The 17921-nt window shown below is 53.2% G+C and overlaps 1 protein-coding gene across 3 annotated transcripts; it reads right to left on the reverse strand.

The window, feature by feature from the left end:
• Positions 1-445: 445 nt before the first annotated feature.
• On the reverse strand, positions 446-17611 carry Cib2 (calcium and integrin binding family member 2). 3 transcript variants are annotated; one of them, XM_076576297.1, is made up of 6 exons: positions 17392-17611; positions 11768-11802; positions 5322-5433; positions 3793-3940; positions 991-1186; positions 446-635 (listed from the first exon to the last, which is right to left on the reverse strand). In XM_076576297.1, the coding sequence occupies exons 1-6, from the start codon at positions 17440-17442 to the stop codon at positions 614-616; spliced, it is 564 nt and encodes a 187-aa protein (XP_076432412.1). In that variant the 5' UTR covers positions 17443-17611; the 3' UTR covers positions 446-613. The 3 variants fall into 3 exon arrangements, with proteins under 3 accessions (XP_076432412.1, XP_076432414.1, XP_076432413.1); XM_076576299.1 differs by lacking the exon at positions 11768-11802 and having other exon boundaries at positions 17392-17608; XM_076576298.1 differs by lacking the exons at positions 11768-11802; positions 17392-17611 and adding an exon at positions 5796-5898.
• Between the last annotated feature and the right edge of the window lie 310 nt (positions 17612-17921).

The raw sequence follows: 17921 nt of genomic DNA on the forward strand, positions 1-17921 counted from the left end.
ATTCACAAGTCTGAGGTCAGCACACACCAGCAACACCATGTCATTGGGGAGGGAGCGGGGGCAGAGCCCTTTGGACCCACTGCTCACACAGCTTCACACTGGGGAAGGAGAGGGCAGGGCAGGCGTGGGGGAGGGTGCAGCCCAGTCTTGGCTTTAGTAAAAGATTGCATAGCTTGTTAAAACCCCAGTCTCTGCTTCTTTTGTTCGTTGTTTCCCTTTGCTGGGTTTTTGCCCTTAGCCCTGGGTACGGGGTGTCTGCCCGGCATATGGATAACCCAGCCCCACCCCTCCTGTTGGGTCTCCCACCTTCCCCTCCTAGGGGACATTGCTGGGTGAGAAAAGGACTGGGCGAGGGGGTGGTTGAGAGGGCCCCCAGGGGGACCGTTGGTCTTGTGGCTGAACCACTGGGGGCCCCCCGGGAAGGGTCCTGCTCTTCACAACCTCATTGCTCTTAAGTTTTTTATTTGTTTTTTTGCTGAAAGGGCCACAGGAAATGTCCATGGGTGAGAACCCCAGAGGCTACAGCTCCTTTCCTGAAGTGCTTGGAAACCATACCTGCACAGACAGCAGGCCAGAAGGTGGGCTTCCAGGCCCCTGCAGCCTTGGCATGTCCTCAGATTCGGATGTGGAAAGTGCTGGGAAGAGAACGGAGAGAGGGTGTGAGGCTGGGTTGGGCGGAGGGCTCCACAGGGAAGAGCTAACCTCACCCTGGTCACTCACTTCCTTAGAGAAGCTCATAGAAGTAATTACAGGAGGCTCGGAAGGCAGGTGTCCAGTTTCCACCCCCAGATCCTTCCCATGCACCACGCAAGGCCTTGGTGCCTCTCGCGATATGAATAGTCATGTAAGGGCCAGTCATGCATCTCGGGAGAGGGGCTCCCACCTGCGGCTTCCGGCCTGCATATGTCACTCCCATGAGACCAGGCAGCCAGCTGTGACCCTAATGTTCTGGCCTATCCAACCCAAGCCCAGGCCCTGGGGTACCAGCACCTGAGAAAATCAGGGGCCTTGGCGATCATGTCCTCAAAGTCAGCGAAGCCCAGCTTGCCGTCACCATCCAGGTCAGCTTCCTCAATGACCTTGTCGCATACAAGCACTACCTCATCCTCATCCAGCTCTGACTTAGTGAGTCGGGCCAGCGTCAGCTCCAAGTCTTCTTTACAGATGAAATTGTCAGTGTTGAAGTCTGTGTGGTTAGGTGGGGTGAACAGAGATGGTCAAGATAGGGGCTTCGAGAAGGGAGGCGTCCTGTCCAGTACTGCCCCTTCCTCCCAGCTGACCACACTGATTTCTCCACCAGCCTCCGGAGTCCCCAGAGTATCTCAGACAAGAGGGGTCCCTGAGCCGGGCGGTGGTGGCGCACGCCTTTAATCCCAGCACTCGGGAGGCTGAGGCAGGCGGATCTCTGTGAGTTCGAGGCCAGCCTGGTCTCCAAAGTGAGTTCCAGGAAAGGCGCAAAGCTACACAGAGAAACCCTGTCTCGAAAAACCAAAAAAAAAAAAAAAAAAAAAAAAAGAGGGGTCCCTGAAACCAACAGGCTCACACACAAGGCATATGTTAAATATCCACAGCCAACAAACTAACATTTGGGGGAACCCACAAAACCCCACTAGGAGGGTGCACACAGCCACAGCCCAAACAGTTCCAAATCTGAAGCACCCTAAGAACTTCCCACTGAAGCCAAATAGTCCACACAGTGAACTCCTAAAGCCGAGGAAGCCAGGACCCAGAGAGGTCAAGTGCCTGAGTCCCAGTCAGAGATCCAGTCAGAGACACAGCAAGGACTCTGACTGGGTCCATTTGACTCTAAGACCCACACTTTCTAAATGGTTCCTCATCACCTCTGGTAGGCCTCCAGACATACATGACTAATTAACACACATGTCATGATGTATGCAGTAAGTATGTACAGCTTAATCTGTCAATTTTGAAAACAAAAACAGAAGTGAAGTCAGGAGATACAGGATCCCCCAGAGCAGTGGTTCTCAACTTGCGGGCCATGACCCCTTTGAGGGTCACATATCAGATATTTACATTATGATTCATCACAGTAGCGAAATTACAGTTATGAGGTAGCAATGAAATAACTTTGTGGCTGGGGGTCACCACAACATGAAGAACTGTATAAAAGGGTCACAGCTTTAGGAAAGTTGAGAACCACTGCCCTAGGGAGAGGCCAGAGCAGGGAAGGCCTTTGTACACAGAATAAACAAAGGGCAGATTTGGGTCTCCTGGGCAAAAGGCACTACCACTGTCCCCAGAGAGCACACAGTGGTTCTGTGGGCCTGAGCCGTGTGCAGGCTCATCACGACTAGCTCCATCCCCAGAGCACAGCTGCCAGCTCTGTGCACGTGGTTTCCCACGCCTCTGAGGCCTTCCCAGCAAACACCCACTTGGCCTACAAGTTTCCAAGCACCACTGTCTAGGCAGAGGGTCCCTCCCACTGAACGCCGGCTGCCCACTCGGCGGTCGTGAACGGCAGTGATGAAGACAAGAAAGAGCTACTCTGTCTCCTCGTTTACTGAATGCCTGCACTCTGCAGGTGGAGAGAGCTGGGGAGGACAAGGACCCCTGGCCAGAGTCGGATGTAGGGATTTAGAGCAGAAGCCCTCCAGTGTAACCTGAGCTGCCCATCTCTGCCCCTGCCTGTGGAGGCCTCCACAGTGGGCAGGAAGTGGGGTTTATCTCTGCTCCTGAAGGGCCTGCAGGGGGTTTCACAAAAAAAGCCTGATATGTGGCTAGTGAGCTGGATAGAATCCTAGGCTAATTTAACAGTAAAAACTGGGGACCCCCAAGGGCTCAGCACTTTTTTCTTATAGGAAGACAAGAGTCTTTACCAGGGGCAGCACTGTGGGGTCCAAGACTGAGGGATAATGGATGAAATTTTAGAATCTACATATATGGAGGGTGGACAGACAGGGTCTGCTTTCTTACATTCGAACACAATGTGTTGCACCATGAAGTCCTTTGACGTAATCACAAAATGAATAGGCAGCCCTTGATGGGCCCACCGCTTTGAGATCCCCCAGCTTCTCAAAGGTGCGGGGAGGTTTGTGGTCTCCTTATCTGGTCCAGTAAAAGTTCAAACCCTTCCTTGGGATTCAGTGATCTGACCTGGTGGGTGAGCTGTGTGGTAGCACCCATGGAGCTATGGGAGACGTCTGTGTGACCGTCTGTGTGACCAGCGCCCTCTAGTGGCCAGTGGGTCAGCAGGCTGGGGAAATGGGAAGACCCTACCTGTGGCATGTGAGGGGGATTCTTGTGGATTTCCCTCCCTGCCTGGCTCATCATCGTATCCCAGAAGGCCTCCTGTCTGGTCCCCGGGTTTAGCCTGACTTTTTTAGTTCACAATTCAAATGTTCCCAGTGATCTTTCTAGAACAACTGCCCTTCCCTGCCTGAACCCTGCAGTGTCCTAGTCCTGAGAGCAAGACCCTGACTCCTCACAGCCTAGTTTACCTCTCTAGCCTCTCACTGACCCCTCCCTTCACATCCCAAGCCTTCCTCATCTTGTCAAGCCTTACTGCCCCCTCTGTTGGGGTGTCTGTCCTCTTGTCTCCAGGGGACCAGTCTCCCCTGGTCCTCTAGTCCCTATTCCTCACCCCAACGCCCACCCAGGGTGGGAGAGTCTTTCCTTCTCTCTGAAGATGAGTCTCGGGCGTGATTCGTGCCCTTGAGACAGGTGTCCTCAAAGAGCAGCCTTAGTGTGCCCAGCAAGAAGTGGACGCCCCAATGGCCCATAGGATGCACCCTTCAGCACTACAGCTCCGCCCTGCTGCCAGCCCCTCCTTACCGTAGATCTTGAAGGCATAATTTGCCTTGAGCTCTCGGGGTGCCGACTCACAGAGCACAGAGAACATGTCCACAAAGTCATTGAAGGTGAGGTTCCCCTCGCCATCCTCAGAGAAAGCCTCCACAATCCTCTCCTTGAAGGGATTCTCCTGGAGAGAAGCACAGCCATCACTGACGTAGACGAGGCAGGGGCCTAGGGCTAGTCTGAAGGTAGCCTGTCACAACCCGTGTGTGTGTGTGTGTGTGTGTGTGTGTGTGTGTGTGTGTGTGTGTGTGTGTGTCGGCCTCTAGAGTGAGGCAATAGTCACAGCTATTTAATGGGTCCCTGGAGGAGTTGCCAGGCAGAGATCAAGGCATTGCTCCAGGACCTGACTCAGCAGGCGCGCTCTCGTGCTACACAGGGGCCACACATGCGCACAGCAGGCTGAGCAGAGCCTGCATGCCACCTATCCCACTTTTCAGAGGCACCTACACGGGCTCCTCCCTCCACACACTGGGCTGGGTCCCCAGCAAAGAAGACAACCGCTCCAGGAAGTCCTCGGCTCAGGCTAATTCAGGCCAGACAGGTGAGGGATGGAAGTAAGGCCCCAACATGACAGATAATTGGACCAACGAAAGCAGCAAGAGGTGGTTCTGATGCCTCCAGTCACATAGCCCATTTGTTCTCATTTCCAACACTGTCTCTGTTCCTTCCGGTGACGCCAAGTCATCTAGGGCCACGTTCCCTCCATCACAGCTGCTCAGCCCAGATCAGCCCCAGAGGCCTAGAAACAAAGTCCCTACAGTGCCTCACACTCTCCATGACACTCAGCCTGGTCTCCCACTCCCTCAAGGACAGGCAGTACTCGCCAGGGTCCAGCCTGTGCTCGTCACCTCTCAGGACAGCATTGGGATGCAGGCCCAAGGGGACGCCATGTAGCTCTCTTACCCTACCTTAAGCCAGACATCCCAGGCCTGCCAAGTCCCACAGCCCTGTGGAATTGTGCCCAATGCTGCGGGAGTGTCCTTTCTATATCCCATGTGAAGAAATCAAGAAACCTTCAATGTGTAGGTGAGTGCTTGAGGACCCACACAATAGAGCTGGCTGAGCCTACCCCACATGGCCCAAATCCAGATGAACATTCTAAAAACGCTCCCAGGAAGTTTGAGTCTGAGTTGTGCCACTAGAGATGACCAAGAATCCATGACCAGACAAGGAGAAGAGAAAAAAATTATCAGAAAGAGCAGACCAAGGACTGCCAAGTATAGCCCAGGCTACTCCATATAGGGACACGCAGATGGGCACGGGCCAACAGCTGGGCAGTGGGCAACCACAAACCCACAGAACATCTACCAAGCCCTACCCACTTCCGTAACTCATTTATGTAAAGTGTATATTGGGAAACCGAGGCACAGAGAGCTTCAGCGGTAGAGGTCGAGAGCGTCACAATGGGTAGAGTCAGGCTTCAGTCTGGATCCGGGCCTCTACTCCCTGCCTGGGTGTGAGTTCCCCATGCTCCAACCCCCCACCAGCAGCAGCCTCTCGCATACCCGGAGCTCCGGCATCTGTATGATGAGGCTCATGGGCACATGGACGATGGGACTCTTCCTGTAGTCCATTGGGACGAGGTTGGGGGCCAACTCGTAGAACCGCGCGTGGAGCCTTGGAGAGAAACAGAGGAAAACGCTGGCGGCTGCCATCCCTGAGCCCCAGCCACCCAGAGCCACCCATCTAAGGCTTGGAAAAACTGTCCACATCTAGGACCAAGTGACGGGCCAATAGGAAGCTGCCGGCTCTGTCCACAGGGGCATAGCTTGGAGAGGAAGCAGGTCCTGCCAGAATCCCCGTACTGCTGACCCAACTGTGCCCAGGCCCTCCTTGTTTCCACACACTCATACCGGAACCACGGCCACCATCCTTCCCTATAGTAAGCAGTACTTCCTCCCCGTTCCTCAGCCGGGCACCTGTCCCCACACCTCCCTCTTTCTCCGTCTCTCCCCTCCTCTCCCGCTCCCCCACCTGACCTGATTTGGTCTCTCAAGTTTTCTATGTGGTGCTGGCAGGGTGGCTCAACAGGTGAAGGTACTTCCTGTCAACACACAACCTGAGCTTGATCCCTGAAACCCACGTGGTGGGAAGAGAGAGCCAGACCCCATGAGCTGTCCTATGACCTCTCCATCTCCCCCTCTCTCTCTGTCTCTCTGTCTCTCTGTCTCTCTGTCTCTCTCTCTCTCACACACACACACACACACACACACACATACATGCGCGCACAAACACACACACACACACACACACACGCACGCACGCACACACACGCACACACGCACACACGCACACACGCACACATGTGCATCAAGCCACCCTGGTAAACATGGCTCTCCTAGAGCAGAGCATGTCCTGAATAAGCAAACAAAATAAGCACAATGCCACAAGCTTACTCTCCAGGAATACATCTCCATCAAAGGACCTGAGGTCACAAGGACAGAGCAGAAGGGGGAAACCCCTAAAATCCTATCCTTTGGGGGAGAGGGGGTCAGCAGACACCAGGGTGGCCAGATCAACGCTGGGACTCTCCACAAGCGGACATTCAGATTTTCTCTGCTATTTCCTGCACTGAGGAACACTGCCCTTCTTTTTATAACAGTCGTTGCGTCAAAATTTATATTTTGTAATTCCTGTGCTTTTTGGAGGAGGTGGGGGTGACAGGGTCTCACTGCATAGCCAGGCCTTGCAAGCCTCCTGCTTCAGCAGCCTGCAGCCTCCCCATGAGATTGCAGGCCTGTGCCACCATTCTGGGCTAATCTGTTCACCGTTGACAGACCCACCGTGGTTTTGACGATTACATTTCGGAGTAGACTTTAACATCCACTCCCTCCACCTGTGCTACGGCTGATGCTGGGCACCTCTGGGAATTTGCTTACGCCCCCAAAGTTGTGGGGATCATGCAGTAGAAGCTTCAAGCCAGGCTGAGGTTGGACCTGCACCTAAACTGCTCACTAGCTAGTGGGGTGACCCTGGGTAACTGGAGTAACCACAGAGAATGATTTGCAGTCAGAAGTAGGAACAGTCTGTCATTTTTCCCACTTGTGAAAATTAAATAGGACAGTGTTCATAAAACTATCTGGTAGGCCGAGGAGACGATCCTTGATACATAGACCACAGCAGACCAGGGACCAAGTCAGTAAAATCAGTAAAGGACCCGAGTTCAATCCCCAGAACTTATGTTTTAAACAAAGAAAGAAAAGAAAACGTCAGATGTGATGACAAAAAAAAAAAAAAAAACAAAAAAAAACATGGGTTTTGTTTTTAAAAATCTTAACATTTATTTAATTTTTTAAAGATTCATTTATTCTATCTTATGTGTATGAGTGTTTTGCCTGTATTTATGTATGTGCACCACATACACTTAGGGACAGTTGTGAGCCACCATGGGGGTACTGGGGACTGAAGTAGGGTCTTCTATCAGAACAGCAAGTGCTCTTTACCTCTGAGGCATCCCTCTATCCCTGGAAATACACACATTTAATCCCAGTGCTGAAGAGCAGGAGACAGGCAGATCGCTGAGGACCGGCCAGCCAGCCCAGTCCACTTGGTGAGCTCCAGGCCAATGAGTAACTGTCTCAGAACAAAGGTGGATGAGCTTGAAAAGCAACACCTGAGGTTGTTTTCTGGCCTCCACATGCATGCACACAAAGATGCACCACACATACATGTGCACCCAGGCAGCTGGGCGGTGGTGGCACATGCCTTTAATACCAGCACTCAGGAGGCAGGGGCAGGCAGATCTCTGTGAGTTCAAGGCCAGCCTGGGCTATAGAGTGAGTTTCAGGACAGGCTTCAAAGCTACAGAGAAACCCTGTCTGAAAAACACAAAATAAACAAACAAACAAATAAATAAATAAAAAGTAAGTAAAAATTGGGGCTGGAGAGATGGCTCGGCAGTTAAGAGCACTTGCTGCTCTTGCAGAGGACCTGGGTTCAGTTCTCAGCACCCACATGGTGGCTCATAACTACCCATGATTCCAGCTCCAGGGATCCAACACTTCTTCTGATGTCTGTAGGCACCAGGCAGGCATGTGGTACAGATATATATGTTCAGGAAAAACACTCAATGCACATGAAATAAATCTTTTGTTTTTGTTGTTGTTTGTTTTTCGAGACAGGGTTTCTCTGTGTAGCTTTGTGCCTTTCCTGGAACTCACTCTGTAGCCCAGGCTGTCCTCGAACTCACAGAGATCCGCCTGGCTCTGCCTCCCAAGTGCTGAGATTAAAGGTGTGCACCACCACCGCCTGGTGAAATAAATCTTTTAAAAAATGAAAAATAAAAATAAAATAAAAAAGTAAAACAAGTAAATGATGGAAAATTTTAAGGAACTCCACAGAGAATTTGAAACACCAAATCACTGTGGGAGGAAAATCATCTAAAGAAAGGAAAAGACAGACAGACCTATATCTCTGTCACCCCTTGCCCCAATAAAGGACACCAAGTTAAAAAAGATTTATACAACAGCCAGGACCAGAAATGACAACCGTGCTGCTCTAGCTGCGTGAAAGCCACCTGGGTGACTGAGAAAGTTAATGGAGCCCTTCCCAGCACTAAGGAGGCTGAAGCTGGAGGAGGATCCCAAGTTCAAGGCCAGTCTGAGCTGTACAGGGTGACCCTGTCTCAAGAACAAAAATCCCTCGGGAGGCAGAGCCAGGCGGATCTCTGTGAGTTCGAGGCCAGCCTGGGCTACCAAGTGAGCTCCAGGAAAGGCGCAAAGCTACACAGAGAAACCCTGTCTCGAAAAAAGAAAAAAAAAAAAAAAAAAAAAAAAGGAAGAACAAAAATCCAACTAACCAACCCAAAACAACAACAAGAACCCAAAACCAAAATAATAATAATAATAATAAGAAGAAGAAGAAGAAGAAGAAAGAGAGAAAGAGAGAGAGAGAGAAAGAGAGAGAGAGAGAGAGAAGCGTGGGAGGGATAAGGAGAGGAAGAGGGAGAGGCAAAGCCAAGCCCTCATCCCAGAACCTGAAGGGATGAAACAATGGTTTCTATGAATGTTTGCAACCAGCCAGCCCCACATAGCAAGATCTGGCTTAACTTCCTGCCTCCTGCCCAGCCCCCGCCCCCCAGAACAAAAAGAAATAGACATTGGTGCCAGACTCAGATTAGAGTCAAACCCAAGTATTAATGAGACGTAACCTATGATAAACAGCATTTGAAATCATTAGGGGAAAGACAGATCCTTCTGAAAAGTCAGAAACTGATAGCCCACACGAATGCCTGGCTCCCACATGGGGTTTTAAATACATTAAATTTTTAGAAAAGAAAGGATTAAATTAAATTTTCAAATTTATTTGCCACCATTTACAAATTGAAAGATTTGTACACTGTACATCTGTTTGCAGATCCTGCTGGGGCTGGGAGCGGCTAGCTCTTCAGAAAGGACCCAGGGCCTGGCCCACTTCCTTTACTCCTGGTGCAGGTTGGCCCCTGCAGCAGTTAAGTTTCAGACTCCTCATGTGTGATAGAAAAAAATAAAAAGTCATTAAAATCGATTACACCAATGTCTAAAATGTTAAAAAAATAAACAATGCAGCACTCTCTTGGCAGACTCCTTGGGGTGTCACCTGGATGGGCTTGTCTTGGATGGAGGGGACAGGGACTCCTGTGCACTCGTTCAGGAACAAAGTGTAACTGAGGACAGGGAAGGGCTAAGCTCTGACCCACAGGAAGCAGGGAGGCTGAAAGGAGTGGGCGGGTGGGTGGGGTGGGCTGCCCACTCACCGGTGCTGGGGTGGAAAGGCTGAGCCTAGAGAGAAATGGGATCTACTGGGGTTGTTGGTAGAGGGAGCAGCTGAGTCCGGAATCATGGTTATCTGTGATCCAAATCTCTGACAGAAGAACCTCCTGCTCAAGTTTCCCTTCTGCCATCTGGTCAGTATTCAGGGTGCAGCTTACCAAGGAAACAGGCAGCTGGGAGGAGGAGAAGTGGGGGGGCTGGGGGGGGGCTGCATCAAAGTACTGGGAGGGCAGGCCAGTGGAGGCAGGGTCTGGCCGGCCTGGCTCTGCCGCTGACCTGCTCTACACAGCTGGGTGGTCTTTGCTCCTTGCCCTCTCCGGGCCTCACTGAGATGTGAGCAGTGGAGACAGGCTGGCCTGGCAGGGCTGTGGAGGCCAGTGACACAGGCCTCTGCTGGAGGTGACACCCCGAAACCAGCCAGGCAACAGCTCAGACAGGGTGTCCAGCTGCCTGAGAAGTCCCTTCGCCCAAGGGGGGCCCTGACATTTGCTTTTTTCTCTAGTGTGGAGATAAAAAAAAAAAAAAAAAAAAAAAAAACTGGGGTTGTGAGGAGCCAGGAACCTTTGCCCAGCAGCCCATCATTTGCTAATGCGCCAGAGACACCCCCCAAAGGCCTGTCAGACCAGCTCCAACTCTTGGCCTGGTCGTAAGCCATTCTTCCCTAAGACCTTGATGATCAATCAGTAGGATTAGTACATGGTAGGGGTGAGGACAGGATTAGTACATGGTAGGGGTGAGGAGGGGGCGCAGGCCTGTGTCTTTTTCTCTGCATTCTGCCTGCCTCGAACATCCTTCTGTGGCCAGTCCTCCCTCCCCTTACCACACTCTTTACACGCTCACTGGCAGCTAACAGGCACCATGCCCAGGTGCCAGGCATGGCTAGGGACACCTGAATTCTCCAGGGAAGCTAGTTACCGAGCCTAGGAATCTCCAGAGCTTTGGCTGGCTTTAGGAGCGTTGTAAGTGCCGGGTGGCAAGGAACTGGACCAGACTAGAAATACTGTGAGCCTCAGAATACAAGCAGCTCGGACATGGCGTCTACAGAGCAGGAGCTAAGGAGGTTGGGAGCACACCTAGACAGAGGATTGATACGGTAAGACTGAAAAGCCCCAGAAACCCTCGCTGGGGACACACCACTCTGCATAGGCTAGTCCCAGAGGTCAGGCGGCACACCTCTGATTACTGCCCCTTGATAGCACCCCAGAAAGCGGGGCTCCAGGGGGCCAAACCTCTCTGAGGCCAGAGAACTCCAGTGCTGTGGATATGGGGGGACAGCCCAGGCCTGAACCAATCTGGGGGGCCTCTGACCCCCCAGGAGTGAAAACAGGGTGAGTGACAGGACAGGACGGTAGGCTGGCGGAGGGACACTGTCCACACAGAGTGGTCAGGATGGTGACAAAGGACAACAGCCTCCTCCTCTCTGGGGAGGCTGCGCCAGGCTGGAGCCCCAGCCTGAGCATCCATCTCCAGGGAAACTGATCCTGAGACTTCGCTGGCTTTTAGTGACACCGGATAGCCTAGGTAGAGGGGCCGGCAAGGGCTGCAGGTTTCCTCGCATCCTGTAATGCCTGCTCACTGGTCTGAGACTGCCAACGCTGCCATCTCTCCTGTGCGGGACCCCCTCCTTAGCCCACTAGGAGAGGGGCTGTCCTGGAGACCCCTGGGAAACAGCTCAGGGGGGGTGGGCATGTCTTTGGCTTTTGGACATCCCAGGTGACAGACATTGAGGCCAGTGGAGTATTAGAGCCCCTAGCTTAAAAGACGGGGCGGCGGGGAGGGGTGTCCCTATGGTAGCAGGCCCCAAAAGGAAAAAAAAAGAAAGCCAGGAACCTGGAGTTAGAAGGCCATATCTCCAGACCCTGGCTTAGTGACTTGGGCCAAGTTTCAAAGACTCATGTGTAAAGGGGGTTAGCAGGATTCTCGTGTTACAAGGTCCCAGGGAGGACTGGATGAGACTGTGCCCTAAACCCTTTATCTCGGAGTGCAGAAGGTAGCAGGCGCCCCATTCCCAGAAGAAGGATAAGTGCCAGGGAGCAGTGAGACCTCAGTCTATACTGTAGCCCTGATGTGTGCCTGAGGCCCACCTGAACTCAGGTCTCACGTTCTTCCTCAGCTCCAGCTCAGCCAGGCCCCGTGGGGTCTCCAGCCCCACCCCTACCACAGCCCTAGCCCCAGAGATGTAGACAAGAAGCCACACTTACTTGAGGATGTCCTTCTTATTGAAGAAAGTGCAGTCCTGCAGGAGGAAAACGCACATGGTGGACCTTAGAATCCTTGCAGCTCCAGGGCCCCACCCAACCACCCTGGACCCAAGGCAGATGAGTGCCTACTACCCCTCCTCAGGCCTCCCTGGAGGGGACAGCCAGCTCCAGTAGGTCCAGAAGACACCTCCCGAAGCTTGTGGTCCCCCCCTCTGCCACCACCAACTGGGCCCAGGATAGCAATCCATAGGTGGGGTAGGGCTGGGTGACACATATCGGGGTACTTGGCAAAGGAGAACATGGAGTCACGGGTGGCCGCAGTAATTTGAGGGTCGGGGGTTACATTGTGGGAGAGCAGGGAGGTAGCTAAGAGACAGTTCCAGAGACCCTCAAGAGTGGATCAACAGGATGCCTCGGCATGCCGCCATAGGCACTGAGAACAGGGCCTCAAGTGGGTAGGCAGTATAAAGCAGATGTCCTGGGTCGCCATGGGTAGCCGTTCTGAGTCTGGAGACCTACCGTTCTGGGTATAGGATCTGTGGCCTTAGGCTGAAGGAACAAAGGATGTCACACCGAGGAGGCATTAGAGAGATGGAGGCCGAGGTGTGAGGGGTAGACCCCAGAAGAGGGGGACGGGAAGGGAGCACCTGGACTCTTTAAGGACCTGTCTGTCTGGATGAGCTCCATCCACCCATGGCCTAGAGTCTTACATGATGGTTACTACACCAGGCCTAGGTGAGAGGAAGCGAAAGTGACCCAATGGGACCTAAAATGCCCACCAGTGCAGGGCTTTTTCATGATCTCCTGCTGTCTGGCTCCTCTGTCCACTGTTGTAGCACGAAGGAAGAAGGCCTCAGACTCGGCAGAGCCCGCGGGGCCTCCTGGGGCCTTATGCTAAGCAGAGCCGCGCTGATGAGGGGGTGAGTGGACACAGCCCAGGCGTACCGACAGCCAGGCTGGCTCTGGAAGACCCGGAGCTGCTAGACACCAGGCCGGTTGGATTGCACACGGAGGTGGGCCAAAGAGGACGCCCCCAGTGTGTGCACGCCAGCTCGGGCTTTCCTTGATGCCTCTGTACAGGCCAAGAGGAAGGTGGTGGAATTCCCAGGCTCCCATGAAGCCCAGTGAATCTGTCCTTCTATGCCACCTGCTGTCTAGGAGGAGACAGACAGACAGACAGACAGACAGACAGACAAAGGACTCCGTGCTGCCATGCCCACCTTGGAAACTCAGGGGTCTCCCCTGAAGGGCTCAACTTTGCTTTTAGCAATGGCTCCTCCGTAGGAGTCAGCTCAGGCTGGGAAGCAGCAGCCCTATCCCCACTCAGTGCACACAGAACACTCTCTGTCTAGCAGGACTAAGACTCGGGCAGGCTGAGGGCTTATGGGCTGGTCCCTCAGCTGTTCTCAGAGGCCAAGGGCAGGCAGCACAGAGAGCCTAGCTGAGCCTTCAGGAACTGACTCCCTATCTAGAGGGCCAGGTCTGCCCTCTGAAGGGACCAGGGCTCTGCTAACTAACCTGGAAGGGCTGTCAGAGAACTGGGATAGGGAAGGGGGAGTCCTGGCCTCCATCTCTGCTCCTCTTACACATACCCCGAGTCAAAAAGAAAACATACAGACCCCTCAAGAATACTGCTGGCAATGGGTGTGAAAGTTTTCCATGTATCCTGGCCCTCTTAGCACACCTAGATTCACCTTACTGGCACTGATCTTTAAGGTATGGTGCCCATGCCACAGCAGCAGCCTCCTGGGAATATGGTAGAAATGTAAACACTTGGGTTAGACTCCTGAGTCAAAAACTCTGGGTGGTAACGTGTACTTTAAAAGCCCTCCCAGGGGTGCCGATCCTACTAGCAAGAGCAAATTTTCACCAGAATAGTGCCACCTGGGAGCAGTTTAAAATACCCGGACCTTGCCATCCCTCAGACCAAAGAAATGGGAAGTCCCTGGGTCCTTCCAGGCATCAGTGACCTTCAAAGCCACTCAATCCTTCCAAACGGGACTATAATAATTTCAACTACTAAGAAGGCTAAGGAAGGAGGATCACAAGTTCAAGACCAGCCTGGGGTAACTTAGTGAGATACTGTCTAAACATGTTAAAAGTGAAAAGACTAGGGGTGGGGGTATACATCAATGGTAGAGTGCCTAGCTCACGGAAAGCCTTAGGTTCAATCCCCCCCAGGGCTCCCACTTCACCCCCAGTCACTCAGTGATTCTAAAGTAGCCCAGGCTGAGAACCACCTCACAGCCAGCACACAATTACCAGGTACCTTGCACGAGGGACTCTAAATTGCCAATTTCATCTCATCTTCAGCACTACTCTGGAACAGTCACTATCTCCCCATTTTACAGATGTAAAAACTGTGTCTCGGGGGCCTGGACTGAGATAACTGGAGTCTTAGGATCCTGGAAGCACCAAACAGGCCAGGCTGGGATCTTCTAGTTACTAGTAGAAGCCTGGAGGTCATTTCCATTAAGACGTAACTCTGCCTCCAAATGCATGTGCTACCTATTCCCCTCCCCTCCAGCACTTCCAACCCCTTCCCTCTCCCTCTCTACTCAAGAGCTCTGTCTGGCATCTGCTTCCTATGTACCCGGACTGCCTACGGCAGTGGTCAGGAGCCAAGTCACAATCTGTCCCATCTGAAGGAGAGGTGGCTCCTCTCTGACTCTGCCAGCCCAGCCTGAGAATGGCCCCACCAATCACCATTCGGCTGGAGGGCTGGCTCCAGAATGACCTTAGTTGATCCCCATGACAGTCCTGTGACATAAGCATATTTGGATTAGTAAGGATTCCCACCGTAAAAGTGGGAACCTGGGCCCAGAAGAGAACACCAACTTGTTCTCTTCTCCCATATGGTAACTGCCCAATTACAACTCGAATCCAGGACTTCAGAATCCCTGTGTGGAGTTCTTTGTCCTCCTAGAACCAACCCTATGTTATGTTTGTGTTCCTTCCTTCCCTCCTTCCTTCCTTTCTTTCTTCCTTCCTTCCTTCCTTCCTTCCTTCCTTCCTTCCTTCCTTCCTTCCTTCCTTCCTTCCTTCCTCAAGCCTCTTATGTGCCTAGACAAGGCTTCACAGGAATTGAGGAATATAGACAGCAACATTTCCCAGTAGCAACCATTCAGTGGCCAGAGGAAGGACTGGAGAGGTATATATAAAAATGTCATAGGCCCGTTGGGTACTCCCAGGTGAATGGACCAGGATGAGGTCAAGGAACCCTTCCTAAAGATGTGAGGCCTAGACAGACTGTTGGTGAGGAGCTAAGACAACACCACCAGCTTGACTAGAAGCCCTGCAGAGTGCCCGGGGCTTCAAGTAAGAAAAGAGGTTGGAGACCAGCTGAACCCAGACCAGGCTAGGCTGAGCCCTGTTCCGACTCCGTTCAGTCATCCCAAGGCACCAGAATTACCTGGAGAGAAGGCGGCTGTACCTGTGTTTGGCAAGTTCCCTAAAGCTGGGCATAGTGTTTATGTCTGCACATCCCTCCAGGTCCAGTGGATGGCTTCTTAGGGTTCCCTACAGGGGCCTGGCTAGTACATAGTCAATCCAACTCTCAATCCATGATTTTCAGTGAGGCATATGCTGCCTTTGGAAAGAAAGATGGAAGAAGTGGGGGACGACAGAAGGAGAGAAAAAAGAGAAGAGGGACAAAAGACAAGACTACAAGGACTGTGGCTGGAGTCAAGGACCCAAGGAGGGGAAGGAAGCTCCAGTTAGACCTCTGAGCCCAGGAGACTTCCGAGAGCAGGCAGGGGTCCAGTTCTTGAGATGGAGGAGATCTCAAGGTAAGATGCAAAGTAGGCTGAGTCATAGGGCTTGTTTTTAACTGAAAACACAGGCTGAAGGACAGCAAAGCTGGAGTGGCTAGAGGTGTGCAGTAGGTTGGGGCGGGGGCAGTGGGCCCTGTGGGGGGGTGGTAAGGATGATGGGTGTGCTGTGCATGTAAGTGGCCTGGGCAGCAGCTTAAACTTTGGGAATCAGTGGCGTCTGAAGAGCAGAAAGTGGGGCATCTTGCCTGGGAAAGAGAAGACTGTCCGGCTGTGAAGGTCCAGGAAACCCAGGGTTACTTGGAAGAGGGAATGTAACTCCAGTGCCCCGACTCAGCCCTGCTTGGCCATGCTAGGGAGCCAGAGGGAAGGAGATGTGAGGCTCTCGCGTTTCATGGCTCTCATTTCTCTGGCAGGGTCTAGCTGAGTCCTGGCAAAGGATCAGAACTCAACACTGGACTGGGTCTGACTAGTAACTCAATGCCAGGCTGGTCTGAGTGGGGATGCAGGACCCCCACTGCCACCAGCCACTCTTCTCTTCTGGGTTTGGGGTGCTTGCCTGCCATCTACCTCCACCCAGAATGCCTCTTAGAACCTGCCGGGCAAAAGTCCTCATTTCCCAAGGCCCTGTGCAAGCTCCGCGCTGTTTCTGAGCCTTCCAGTCAAAGCAAGAGCTGCCTTCCTATTGCCCTGCCCTGTCCACTAGGACTCTTCTTCTTCTTCTTCTTTTTTTTTTTTTTTTTTTTTTTTTTGGTTTTTCGAGACAGGGTTTCTCTTGTGTAGCTTTGTGCCTTTCCTGGAACTCACTTGGTAGCCCAGGCTAGCCTCGAACTCACAGAGATCCGCCTGGCTCTGCCTCCCGAGTGCTGGGATTAAAGGCGTGCGCCACCACTGCCCAGCACTAGGACTCTTCTTAAGCACATATTCCATCACTTGGGTCACACTGGAGGTAAGGTCTTCTTGCTAATTGAATATTCATGAAAGTTACAGACATCTAAGGTAGGAATACCGGTGAGAAAACAGTCCTGCCCAATCTGTTTAGAGGAGACAGAGAAGAAACTTCACAGCAGGGCCTTGAAAGATGAGAGACACTACTTAGAGACATGAGAAAAGCATCCCATGCCCAGGAAACTCCCTGAACCTGGCCAGTGTGGAAACCGACTAAGGCAGATGGAGTGCAGGGTTCAGGATGTAGACTCCTGGGGAGACTACAGCCACCTGTCCTGTCGAGGTGAGCTAGGCAGCTGGGCAGGACTCTGGGCCAGCCAGATAATAAACTTTCCTCCTATAAAGAAAAATGTTACCATGGCTGGGAGTTTGGGGATCACTGACATGAAGAGCTAGCTCGCTCTGAAACTGGAAGAATCTGGGGCGAGAGTGGCTACTGGAACCACCAAGTAAGTTGAGAGAGGCGGCTATGTAGATTCCTTCCTCCAGTTATTTTAATTCTAGAGCCACAGAGAAACCCCAACAGATAAACAAAACCCCAACCTGCAACTGCATTTGGGGCCTCTTGTCCGCTCCCTACTCCAAGACCTTTCTGGAATGGGGGGTCATGCCCAGTGGGCTGGGAGGAATCTCTGGGGTCCAGCCTGAGAGGGCAGGAAAGAAGGTTAATGAGGGAGAGAAGGGGGTGGGTGAGGCGCATCTGACAGAAAGAATCCTCTAATTGGAATGCTCTTATTCCCCCGGCCTGGGAAACTGAGGCTCATCGAGGGGAAGTCATCCACCCAGGGTGACGCTGCGCGCTGAAGGCGGCGGCACGGTTTGAACCTCAGTGACTCCGCTTTCAAAGCGAGGCCTCGGAAGAGGACAGAGGGGAGGACTACGGGGGCCGCGGCGCGCCGGGTTCACCTGGTAGTTGTCCAGCTGCTCTTCAGTGAAGATGGTCTGCTTGTTCCCCATGGTGGCCGCGGCGTTATCGGTGGCCGCGGCGGCGTCTCTCGCCCTTTGGGGCGTCGCTTCCCATCGGCGGCTTCTGGAGCCCCGAGCCCGGCGCCCGCGGCCCTTGCCAGCCTAGCGGCCGGCAGCGTCGCCAGCCTAGCCTGGCCCGCTCGGCTCCGTCCCGCAATTCAGTGGGAGGGACGCAGGGGCCGGGGCGAAGGCGGGGCCTGGGCGGGCCTGGGACGGGGGTGGGGCTAAGGCTAGGGCGGGGCCAGGGGCGGGCCTGGGATGGGGCGGGGCCAGAGGCGAGCCTGGGGCGGAGGCGCGCCTGGGGGAGAAGGAGGCGGGGCCTTAGGCCAGTTTATACTGAGCAGGGAGGTGACTTCTCCCAGGGCACAGACGCCTTCTCAGTCTATGCTCCTGCAGCGCACTGGGATGGCCAAGCGGTGGCCTCCGAAGGCTGCCTGACTCCTAGCCGGCCACTCTCTATGCCTCCCGTC

This window comes from Peromyscus maniculatus, chromosome 7 (genome assembly GCF_049852395.1).
Source record: "Peromyscus maniculatus bairdii isolate BWxNUB_F1_BW_parent chromosome 7, HU_Pman_BW_mat_3.1, whole genome shotgun sequence".
NCBI classification, from domain to species: Eukaryota; Metazoa; Chordata; class Mammalia; order Rodentia; family Cricetidae; genus Peromyscus; species Peromyscus maniculatus.